The 12,658-nt window shown below is 41.3% G+C and overlaps 1 protein-coding gene across 1 annotated transcript; it reads left to right on the top strand.

The window, feature by feature from the left end:
• The first annotated feature begins 5,270 nt into the window (after positions 1-5,270).
• Positions 5,271-7,500, top strand: cssa17h15orf48 (chromosome ssa17 C15orf48 homolog). The gene is made up of 5 exons (XM_014153617.2): positions 5,271-5,444; positions 5,596-5,654; positions 5,936-6,024; positions 6,443-6,503; positions 7,002-7,500. The coding sequence occupies exons 1-5, from the start codon at positions 5,336-5,338 to the stop codon at positions 7,068-7,070; spliced, it is 387 nt and encodes a 128-aa protein (XP_014009092.2). The 5' UTR covers positions 5,271-5,335; the 3' UTR covers positions 7,071-7,500.
• Positions 7,501-12,658: the final 5,158 nt, after the last annotated feature.

The following is a 12,658-nucleotide window of genomic DNA, read 5'->3' as shown; positions in this document are numbered from 1 at the left end:
CAAGTCATATCACCTCTGGTCAGCTAGGAGTCTACTTCAGACAGGATGCTGTGCTCACAAGCACCTTGGGACTCTGGCAGTAACAGGTGAGACAGACAGCATCTATTTTTTTTACTTTTACTTAAGTAGGCAAGTCAGTTAAGAACAAATTCTTATTTTTAATGACAGCCTCGGAACAGTGGGTTAACTGCCTTGTTCAGGGGTAGAGCGACAGATTTTTACCTTGTCAGCTCGAGGATTCAATCTTGCAACCTCTCGGTTACTAGTCCAATGCTCTAACCACTAGGCTACCTGTTGCCTTATAGGATACCCCTACACAGATTAAGGATTTACTATACAGAATAAGAATTGATACCGAACGGACTTTGAAAAGCAAAACGAAGTTTTGATTGATTCAGATGATGAGGAAGAGGAAACAGGTGAGTTTCTCTCTATTTCTTGTTTTGGATCAATGTTGTCCATGGTTTCTGATAAAGGTAATTATTTCCTCCTATCCTAGCTAGGTTATTCCCCTCAGGAGTTAAAAGAAAATTCCAAATAGAGAATTTAAGCTTTTCTTTACTATCAGGTTTATTTATTTATGGGAATTTCCCTTGCTTCCTGGATTGAAATACTGTATGAGGACCTTAATTCTCAAAAGGAGTTAAGAACAACCCGGTTATCCACTATAAGAAGTATAAGGCCCTCATCCTGACACCTAAATGTTTCTCTCTCCCAGCTAATTCCTCTGATTGGCATCATGGCATTATCTGCTGCTGCAGCCACCTTTGCCTCCCTCTACTTCCTATTTACAAAGAATGATGTCATGTGAGATTTGATGTATTTTATCATGTATTTTCTCTACATGTTTAGTGCTGGTTTCCTGGGCCCCAAAAAAGCTTAGTTTCCATTGCAGATTCTCAATTCTTAGTTCAGAAGAAGTTTTAATCTGGGTTTGGGAAACCGTCATATTCTACTATTAACTATTTAATGTGGATTATATTTGCTTGTCTTGCTATTTGTCTTGTTTCTAGTAATGTGAACTAGAAGTACGAACCTGACATTTTAAAATACTTTTATCTAAAGGGAATTTGCTTAACAGTCTCTGACAGGCCTGCCCGTTTTTTTCTTTTCCGTTTGATAAAAGACCAACCCTGGCATAGCAGGCAGGGATATATTCTGTTTTAATCATTTATCCTTAACTTTATTTCAGTTTAAATACAAGTAGAAACCCTGAACCCTGGGAGCGAGTGGACCCATCTAAACTACAGAAGGTGATTGATAACATTATAAGCACTATTTCTATGTCTATTTCTGTCCTCTCTTAGTTGGCATTGGCATCAGTAGCCATTTGTGTCAGTGGTTCCTCCTCTATTCTGCTTAGTCACACAAACAGAGCAGCGTTGCCAGGTATAACTATAACTCACTCATCATGGGCGGGAAGTATCCCATTTTAACTGTCATCTAAACGTCATTTAAACTGTAATCTAAACGTCTGTATTCATGGGTGATTCTCTGCATGGGCACCTATTGGTAAAGGAGGCAGGCGCAAGTAGTGTTACATGATGGAAGGTTGATTGACTGTGGATGTAGTGAGAAGCTAGCAGTGTTGGGGAAGCTACTCTGAAAATAAAGTTTACCAAGCTACCAATTACTTCACACTGAAAGAAGTTAAGCTACACTAAAGCTACCCCTGTGAAAAATATAGTTTACTTAACTAAAGTAACTTTGAAAAAGTAGAAAAGGTAGAAAAGTGAAAAAATATCATATTTAAATCTGAAAATTAGAAATTGCAAGAACAGATCACATATCTTAACAGAATAGATAATGTAGCCTATTAAACACAAAAACAATGTTTCAAGTGAGAATTAGGTAGGTCTTATTCAGAAAAAGAAATTAAATGATTGCCTACTTCACCCATATTTTATTTTATTTCTGCAAAAAAAGTAGTGTGTAGCTCCAGTAGTTAGCTACACCACTACATGGTAAAGAAGTATTGTGTAGTTCCAGTAATTAGCTACGCCACTACATGGTAAATAAGTAGTGTGTAGTTCCAGTAGTTAGCTACACCGCTACATGGTAAATAAGTAGTGTGTAGTTTCAGTAGTTAGCTACAAAGCTACATGGTAAAGAAGTAGTGTATAGTTCCAGTAGTTAGCTACAAAGCTACATGGTAAAGAAGTAGTGTGTAGTTCCAGTATTTAGCTACACTGCTACATGGTAAATAAGTAGTGTGTAGTTCCAGTAGTTCTACAAAGCTACATGGTAAAGAAGTAGTGTATAGTTCCAGTAGTTAGCTACAAAGCTACATGGTAAAGAAGTATTGTGTAGTTTCAGTAGTTAGCTACACCGCTACATGGTAAAGAAATAGTGTGTAGTTCCAGTAGTTAGCTACACCACTACATGATAAATGAGTAGAGTGTAGTTCTAGTAGTTAGCTACACCGCTACTTGGTAAAGAAGTAGTGTTTAGTTCCAGTAGTTAGCTACACCTCTACATGGTAAAGGAGTAGTGTGTAGTTCCAGTAGTTAGCTACAAAGCTACATGGTAAAGAAGTAGTGTGTAGTTCCAGTAGTTAGCTACACCGCTACATGGTAAAGAAGTATTGTGTAGTTCCAGTAGTCAGCTACACCACTAGATGGTAAAACAGTTATTATCTACTTAATTAAAAAATCTAAATAAACAAAGCTAATTCCAAATGTTATTAAATTATTAGTTGAACTACATGTAGTTCACACGCCAACACTGGAAGCTAACAGGGTTGGTATCAATTCCATTTCAATTCAGTCAATTCAGGAAACTGCCATTCTAATCAAGCAATGAGAAAAAAATTCACTTTGCATTGTGAATTGACCAAATGTAAATGGAATTGACCCCAACCATGGTGAGTATTTGTAGTAACATGTGATCAGTAGTGGTGGTTGTTGTGTAAGTGACTGTGTTGTTCCTATTCTGAAGCTGGTCACTATCCACCAGAAGTGGAGGCCGATTGAAGAACTGGAACAGGTGGTGTATGACCAAGTGATCTCGCACGTGCGGGCTCTCTCGCTCTCTCTCTCCACCCTATAGCTGACGATAAGTGTGACCAAAGCTATTTGTTTGTGAAAGATAATGTACAGTGGCTTGCGAAAGTATTCATCCCTTTGGCATTTTTCTTATTTTGTTGCCTTACAACCTGGAATTAAAATGTATCTTTTGGGGGTTTGTATCATTTGATTTACACAACATGCCTACCACAACATGCCTACCACTTCAAGTGGGTTCCGCTGGTGTACAGCGATCTTTAAGTCATACCACAGATTCTCAATTGGATTGAGGTCTGGACTTTGACTAGGCCATTCCAAGACATTTAAATGTTTTCCCTTAAACCCCTCGAGTGTTGCTTTAGCAGTATGCTTAGGGTCATTGTCCTGCTGAAAGGTAAACCTCTGTCCCAGTCTCAAATCTTTGGAAGACTGAAACAGGTTTCCATCAAGAATTTCCCTGTATTTAGTGCCATCCATCATTCCTCCATTCCCAGTCCCTGCCGTTGAAAAACATCCCCACAGCATGATGCTGCCACCCCCTGACCAGGAAGGCCTGATTCACCTATTCTCCTCTGAACAGTTGATGTTTGAGATGTGTCTGTTACTTGAACTCTGTGAAGCATTTATTTGGACTGCAATTTCTGAGGCTGGTAACTCTATCTTCTGCCACAGAGGTAACTCTGGGTCTTCCTTTCCTGTGGCGGTCCTCATGAGAGCCAGTTTCATCATAGCGCTTGATGGTTTTTGCAACTGCACTAGAAGAAACTGTGTGTAGCACGTCCCTGTAGCACGTGTGCAGAGTAGCCTTTTTGTCTTCTACCAAAACCATTACCAAACCAATCAGGTGGTTGTTAGACGAAACAAAGCTTTGGACATCATTGATCACTTGCTTCTGATAAAGAGATACAGGCATCGCCACCCTGCTTTCAAGTACATTGCTTAGCGACTTTGAAACATGCCTTGGAGCTCCGGTATCAAACGTAACATCACAACATTGCAGTACTCAAACTGTGGTGATTACCAACTGAGAAAAACTTTTTTGAGTTGATTTTACTTCTGTCTCTGTGTTTGTCTGGGCAGTGTCTTATCGTCATTCTCAGAGCTGGAAGTTTTTTTGTCTTCAAACAGGTTTTAACAGGATTCCTAAGACCTTTTCTGAGATGCTTTGTGAATATGGGCCCTGGTCTCGACTCCACTACGCATTGGTGAAGCTCATCATAAAGTTTAGTCCGCTAGGTTTGTGAAGGCATTCAATGTATTCCAAGATATATGATCCTGTAAAAATGGTAAATGAAATTATACAATGATACAATTTCCAAACAAAACAGTAGGATTAGATTAACACGATACACATATACTGAACAAAAATATAAATGCAACATGCAACAATTTCAAAGATTTTTCTGAGTTACAGTTCATATTAGGAAATCAGTCAATTGAAATAAATTCATTAGGCCCTTATCTATGGATTTCAAATGATTGGGCAGGGGTGCATCCCACTTGGGAGCCAGGCCCTGCCAATCAGAATATGTTTTTTTCCCCATAAAAATAGCTTTATTACAGACAGAAATACCCCCCTCTCCCCTCTGGCAACAACTCTGGTGGCCATTCCTGCGGTCAGCATTCCATTTGCACGCTCCCTCAGAACTTGAGACACCTGTGGTATTGTGTTGTGTACTGCACATTTTAAAGTGGCCTTCTATTGTCCCCAGCATAAGGTGCACCTGTGTAATGATCATGCTGTTTAATCAGTTTCTTGATATGCCAGACCTGTCAGGTGGATGGATTATCTTGGCAAAGGAGAAATGCTCGCTAACAGGAACGTAAACAAATTTGTGAACAAAATTTGATATAAATAAGCTTTTTGTGTGTATAGAACATTTCTGGGATTTTTTATTTCAACTCATGAAACATGGGACCAACACTTTACATGTTGCGTTTATATTTCTGTTCAGTGTAGTTGAAAACGATGTGTTTGCTTGGTGTCTATCAATGGCTGACTGCAACATATTAATTTGTTGGTCCAATACAGGTAACCACCAGGTGTCACAATATACAAAATATAAGGGTTTTCTAAACATATTTATTTTCCCTAAATAATAGTCTCTTTACATTTCATACACAATTTAAACACATTTTATTTTCTATCAAAATGGTTCTAACAATTATATTTACTTGAAAGAGTTCTCTGCTTTCAGGACGCTCAGAAAACGTGCAACATAAATGAACTTGGCATTTTCAACCACAGGGGGCGATGCGCTCACACTCACAGAGAAAGTTGATCAACCGCCGGCTCAATTGTAACGCTGTGAAGGATTTCTATAGCGAAAATGTCTACGTGCTTTACAACTCGTATCACTTCTGGTCGGATAGTAGCCTACTTCAATACACGATCAGGATGCTCTGCTCACAAGGACCTTGGAACTCTGGCGGCAGCAGGTGAGACGGACAGCATCTACAGACCTGTTGCCTTATAGGGTGGACCTACACAGATTCAATATTTGCGAGACAGAATAATACTTGTTACCAGATTAATATTCGACTCAATCATTTAAAACAATCATACGTGTTTTCTTTTAAATACCTGAAGGGAATTTGAAAATAAAAATGAAGTCTGGATTTATTCAGATGCTGAGGAAGAGGAAAGAGGTGAGTTTCTCTCTATTTCTTGTTTTGGATCAGTGTTTCTATAGTTTCTGATGAAGGTTATTCGTTCTTCCTATCCTAGCAAGGTTATTCCCTGCCAGAGTTTAAATTAAATTACAAATAAATCATTTAAGTTGTATTTATTTATGGGAATTCCATTTCCCTTGCTTCCTGAATTAAAATATGTAGACCCCAATTCTCAAATGGAGTTAGGACCAACCATGCTATCCACATATAAGGGTATGAGGCCCTTATCCTGACAGCTACGTGTTTCTCTCTCCCAGCTTATTCCTCTGATCGGCTTCATGGCATTGGCTGCTGTAGGAGCCACCTCTGCCTCACTCTACTTCCTATTTACAAAGAATGATGTCATGTGAGATTTTACGTATTTATCATGTATTTGCTGTACATTTTTATGGCTTCCTGGACCCAAATAAACCTAGTACTTTACTAAAGCATTTTTGTGAAGATTCTCAATTTAGTATTTTTAGTCCAGGGTAAAATTTAATCTGTGTCTGGGGAATCTGCATTTTTTCTTATTTGCATGCTTATTTTATTTCCTTGTGTGGCTATTTCATTGTGTTTCTAGTAATGGGTACGATTAGAAACTTGAAGTACTAACCTGGTATGATCTAGCTTTAACTGTAGCCCCATGCTGATTTCATTAAGTGAATTTGTTTATCAGTCTCTGACAAGCCTGCCCCTTTAACTTTATATTTCGATAAAGACAAACCCTGGCATAGCAGGCAGAGATATATTCTGTTTTAATCATTTCTCTAACTTTCTTTCAGTTTAAATAAAAGCACAAACCCTGAACCCTGGGAGAGACTGGACCCATCTAAACCACAGAAGGTGATTGATAACATTATAAATGCTTTTTAATGTCTGTCTATTTCTTACCTATCTATGTTAGTATTGCCCTTATCTTGCTTTTTTTTGCTTAATTAGTGTGCTGTGTATGCTTTACATTATAAACACTCTTCATATGCCTAGTTATTTCCGATAGAGGACCACTCTAAGTTGATATTGATATTGGTATGGGAATTGAGACCACTCTGTGGGTAATGTTATGATTTGATGCCATGTGGGATTGATTGACTGTGGATGTAGTATGAAGCTAGCAGGGTGGGTGTCAATTCCATTTAAATTTTGTCAATTCAGGAAGTTGACTGAAACTGTAATTCTAATCAAGCAATGAGGAAAACTGGAACTTAAACTTGACTTTACTTTGTCAATTGATTAAATCTAAATGGAATTGACCCCAACGCAGGTGAGTATTTGTAGTAACATATGACCAGTAGTGTTATTGTTGTTGTTGTGTAAGTGGGTATGGTTTTCTCCCAACTGCAGCTGGTCACCATCAACCAGAAATGGAAGCCCATTGAAGAGCTGGAGCTGGTGAAGAGTATGACCAAGTGATCTCTCTATCTTTCTATTTCTCTCCATTCTCTCCACTTCCTCCCCCCTCCATCCTGAATGAGATCTGCCTCACTGCCCTTCCCTGCACCCCTTCCCAGTCTAGCAGAATCCTTTCTGCCCAGACTAGATTCTCTGATACTTAGTGTGCGGAAACGCTTCTGTTATACTGGTGGGTTATCACTGTGCTCAATACTGTCCCCAGGACTGAGGATGTCCACAGCTGTAGTGTTACTTACATCACCAGGCTGTAAAGAGTAAAAGCTTTTGTCTTCACTGTAAACCAGCTGTCTGTCTGTCCCAGTGATGTAACTGCACTGTACTGCACTATAGCTGACTCTAAATGTGACCAAAGCTGTTTGTTTGTGAAACAAACTGTATGTGTGTGTGAAATAATAATTATTGCAATAAAAATGGACCATTGCTCGTGTTATTAATGAGGAGTGTCTACATGGAGTTAAGTACGTCCATTCTGGTGGTTGTTTTCAAAAGCTTGTGTCCCCAACTATCATCAAGGTAACTTTATCACAGCTCTGTCGGGCTTCTCTCTGTCCCCAGAAGTGTGTCTGTTGGAGACATTAACCTGTGTAACGAAAGCCCTTGTGCCAAACTGTCCATAAGGTGACATCATAGTTCTGTCTGGCTTCTGTCTGTGTCCCAAAGTGTCAGTCTAGAATTAGTATTCAGAAAACATTATCGGCAATGCATTGTCTTGACTGATGGAACCGTCCTAATGCACCAGACTGGGCTGCTTGGAGCCAATCCCTCTCTTAACATGATTACTGATTACAGTAATCAGGCAGAGGGAGAGCAGGATGGGGACAGAGTTACCCTCAGGACACTGTGTGTGTCTGTTGTGTCTGTGTGCAGAGACAGTCCTCTTACTGATTGGTGGAGCAATAACACCTACATGTCCCTCTCATAAAGCGTTATTATTATATCACCACTTATTACAAGTATACACTGAGTGTACAAAACATTAGGAACACCTGCTCTTTCCATTACATAGACTGACCAGGGGAATCCAGGTAAATGATCCCTTATTGATTAACTGTTAAATCCACTTCAATCAGTGTAGATGGAGGAGACAGGTTAAAGAAGGATTTTTTTATGCCTTGAGACAATTGAGACATGGATTGTGTATGTATGCCATTTAGAGGGTGAATTGGCAAGATAAAATATTTAAGTGCCTTTGAACAGGTTATGGTAGTAGGTGCCAAGCGCACCGGTTTAGGTGTGTCAAGAGCTGCAACGCTCTTGGGTTTTTCATGCTCAACAGTTGCCCGTGTGTATCAAGAATGGTCCACCACCTAAAGGACTTCCAGCCAACGGCAGGCCAGTGGTCATTGATGAAAGAGGCTGTGAAACAAATTGTGCAGAGCAACAGACGGGCTACAGTTAGTCAACTGACCGTCCAGTACAACATTTGTGCCCAAGGACCTATAAAAGAATGCACAACTAGTCATACATGAGTGGGAAGCATTGGCATCAACATTGGGGTGCAACTCAATGTTAGGAATGTGTTCCTAATGTTTTGTACACTCAGTGTATGTGTGGGGTACAGAGATGAGGTAGTCATTCAAAAATCATGTTAAACACTATTATTGCACACAGAATGAGTCCATGCAATTTATTATGTGACTTGTTAAGCACATTTTTACTCCTGAACTTATTTAGGCTTACCATAACAAAGAGGTCGAATACTTATTGACTCAAGAAATTTCAGTTTTACATTTTGATTTAAAATGTAAACATTTCAAAAAACAATTCCACTTTGACATTATGGGGTATTGTGTGTAGGCCAGTGACACAAAATCTCAATTTAATCAATTTAAGTTCAGGCTGTAACACAACAAAATGTGGAAAAACTTAAGGGTGGGAATGCTTTCTGAAGGCACTGTAGCTGCCATGACCACAGATGAGCATGTGTCATGTAACCACTGGGTGAGCCTGGACAGGTAGACTCCCTGTGAGGCAAAGTCTGAACTCTTGTTACCTTGCTACCCATATATCAACAGACATTGCTCTATAACCATATCAATTTCAGATCTCAAGTTAAAAAGACTGTCCATATTATCACAGAAGCTAAATACTCCATCCTCCTCTCCTTGAAGTAATCAATGATCTGATATGACTGGATGGGTGAAAGCTATACAACAGAACCCTTGCTTACAGCCATTCGATTGTGTGAGATCTGCACTTACCTAGAGGAAAGAGGAAAGAAATGAAAGGTGCACATGTAAAGGGTTTGAATAGGGTCTGTGTGTGTACGTGACAACAGTCTCACATACACACATCCTGCCACTCACACCCCTGTTTTGTGATCAGGAAGTCTAGCGCATTGTGACTTAGGCGTCCACTCCACTCCATAACCAGGGCGGAACTCTCAGAACACTGACTGTGTTCCCTCTTGGTTATTGGGATAGGCAGGGTTTGTAGCCATTCTAAACTGATCACCCAGGCCAAGAGCAGAGTGCAGTACTAAAGGTTTATGGTGCTCCAGAACAAAATGTCAGGTGGAGGTTGTAAATCTCTCGTCTGAGGGAAATGTAAACAAGAAGATTGCCTAACTAACCACTAACAGACTTGCTCTGTTGCCTAGAAACCAGGCTAGCCACAGTGTGGTGGTTACTAGTATAGAAGGAAAACAGGCTAGTCAAGTGTAGTGGTTATCAGCATGAGTGTTTGCTTCACTTCTTCCTGTGACACCTAGGCTCAAGTCTGGCCAGAACACATCATACTGCTGACAACTACGCCATCTAGTGGTGTTAGTGTAATACAACAGTACAAACAGGATCTCGCCATCTAGTCTTCCATAGAAGCAGAAGAGACCACAGACAGCACTCTTGTCCTATAATATATCAGTCACTGTCAAAACCCGGATGTATGACCTCTGTTATTGCCATATTATAACTAAACATGTTAATCTGACTCACATCTCTCTGCCTCTTCCCACTGGGCACACACTGGTTGAATCAACGTTGTTTTCACATCATTTCAATAAAATCACGTTGAATAAACATGGAATTGATGTCGATTTGAAATCTGTGCCCAGTGGGGTCCTTGTATCTAATAACGTATCAACTTTTTAGGTGTTTTCAAAATACTATATTTATTATTTCAGAATGTACTAACAGGTTCTTCATTCACATGTTTCCAGTCAACATACACTGCTCAAAAAAATAAAGGGAACACTAAAATAACACATCCTAGATCTAAATGAATGAAATAATCTTATTAAATACTTTTTTCTTTATATAGTTGAATGTGCTGACAACAAAATCACACAAAAATAATCAATGGAAATCCAATTTATCAACCCATGGAGGTCTGGTTTTGGAGTCACACTCAAAATTAAAGTGGAAAACCACACTACAGGCTGATCCAACTTTGATGTAATGTCCTTAAAACAAGTCAAAATGAGGCTCAGTAGTGTGTGTGTGTGGCCTCCACGTGCCTGTATGACCTCCCTACAACGCCTAGGCATGCTCCTGATGAGGTGGCGGATGGTCTCCTGAGGGATCTCCTCCCAGACCTGGACTAAAGCATCCGCCAACTCCTGGACAGTCTGTGGTGCAACGTGGCGTTGGTGGATGGAGCGAGACATGATGTCCCAGATGTGCTCAATTGGATTCAGGTCTGGGGAACGGGCGGGCCAGTCCATAGCATCAATACCTTCCTCTTGCAGGAACTGCTAACACACTCCAGCCACCTGAGGTCTAGCATTGTCTTGCATTAGGAAGAACCCAGGGCCAACCACACGAGCATATGGTCTCACAAGGGGTCTGAGGATCTCATCTCGGTGCCTAATGGCAGTCAGGCTACCTCTGGCGAGCACATGGAGGGCTGTGCGGCCCCCCAACGAAATGCCACCCCACACCATGACTGACCCACCGCCAAACCGGTCATGCTGGAGGATGTTGCAGGCAGCAGAACGTTCTCCACGGCGTCTCCAGACTCTGTCACATCTGTCACATGTGCTCAGTGTGAACCTGCTTTCATCTGTGAAGAGCACAGGGCGCCAGTGGCGAATTTGCCACTCTTGGTGTTCTCTGGCAAATGCCAAACGTCCTGCACGGTGTTGGGCTGTAAGCACAACCCCCACCTGTGGACGTCGGGCCCTCATACCACCCTCATGGAGTCTGTTTCTGACCGTTTGAGCAGACACATGCACATTTGTGGCCTGCTGGAGGTCATTTTGCAGGGCTCTGGCAGTGCTCCTCCTGCTCCTCCTTGCACAAAGGTGGAGGTAGCGGTCCTGCTGCTGGGTTGTTGCCCTCCTACGGCCTCCTCCACGTCTCCTGATGTACTGGCCTGTCTCCTGGTAGCGCCTCCATGCTCTGGACACTACGCTGACAGACACAGCAAACCTTCTTGCCACAGCTCGCATTAATGTGCCATCCTGGATGAGCTGCACTACCTGAGCCACTTGTGTGGGTTGTAGACTCCGTCTCATGCTACCACTAGAGTGAAAGCACCGCCAGCATTCAAAAGTGACCAAAACATCAGCCAGGAAGCATAGGAACTGAGAAGTGGTCTGTGGTCACCACCTGCACAACCACGCCTTTATTGGGGGTGTCTTGCTAATTGCCTATAATTTCCACCTGTTGTCTATTCCATTTGCACAACAGCATGTGAAATTTATTGTCAATCAGTGTTGCTTCTTAAGTGGACAGTTTGATTTCACAGAAGTGTGATTGACTTGGAGTTACATTGTGTTGTTTAAGTGTTCCCTTTATTTTTTTGAGCAGTGTATATTCCAGGTGAGACTGACAGTTATGTGACTGACAGTTATGCTGCATTGTTTCGTAAAAGAATGCGTGAGTGACAGACACAAAGACAGATCTCACTCTCTCTGTCTCAGTCTAGTGATAATTTAACTCAAGACTGATAACCAAGGCTCATTCACACACAAACTAACAGCTGATCAATGACTGGCCAGTACTGCATCCTGAGGTTGTGAAGGGAATGGGGGAGCCTGGTGGGAGGAGCTATAGGAGGACAGACTCATTTTAATGGCTGGAATGGAATAAATGGAACTGAGTCAAACACGTGGCTTCCATATACTGTACAGTTCCATTTATTCCATCCCAGCCATTATAATGAGCCTGTCCTCCTCTAGTTCCTCCCGCCAACCTACTCTGGAAGGGAATATAGCAGTCTCTCTTCTAATGTCCTTACCAGTGTACCACTTAGAATGCATGCCCAATACATAGGCTGCATCCACATTTTTTAGGCTAGGCGGTGGACTCTCTGCAGTGTGTGTAGCCCTGTTCCTGTGAGTCAGGACCTGCTCGATGCAGCTGGTCAGGCTATAGGTATGGAGCAACAGGTGTCGGGCCTTGGCCTGCACTGGCACTAGAGGGCATTAGAATCACAATACACACATAGAGAGCATTAGGACATTGTCTGTCTCCTCGATTCCTCACGTCCACTCCCTCCTTCCTCCCCTTGCCTCCTTTTGAAGAAGTTCAAAGGTAATCAATGAGGCGAGGAGAGGAAACATGGAAACAAATTTGCTTGCATAAAATTAGACTCCTTCTCCACTAGCGCAAATTATGTTTACATAATTGCATGCATGCTTTTCTCCT

Source organism: Salmo salar, chromosome 17 (genome assembly GCF_965601325.2).
Source record: "Salmo salar chromosome 17, fSalSal1, whole genome shotgun sequence".
Lineage (NCBI taxonomy): Eukaryota > Metazoa > Chordata > Actinopteri > Salmoniformes > Salmonidae > Salmo > Salmo salar.
This window is presented reverse-complemented; position numbering and strand designations above follow the sequence as displayed.

Coding starts and splice junctions, on each gene's coding strand:
- cssa17h15orf48 (XM_014153617.2), top strand. CDS start 5,336: ATGTCTACGTGCTTTACAACTCGTATCACTTCTGGTCGGATAGTAGCC. Junction 6,025..6,442: donor TTTACAAAGAATGATGTCAT/GTGAGATTTTAC, acceptor ACTTTCTTTCAG/TTTAAATAAAAGCACAAACC. Junction 6,504..7,001: donor ACCCATCTAAACCACAGAAG/GTGATTGATAAC, acceptor TCCCAACTGCAG/CTGGTCACCATCAACCAGAA.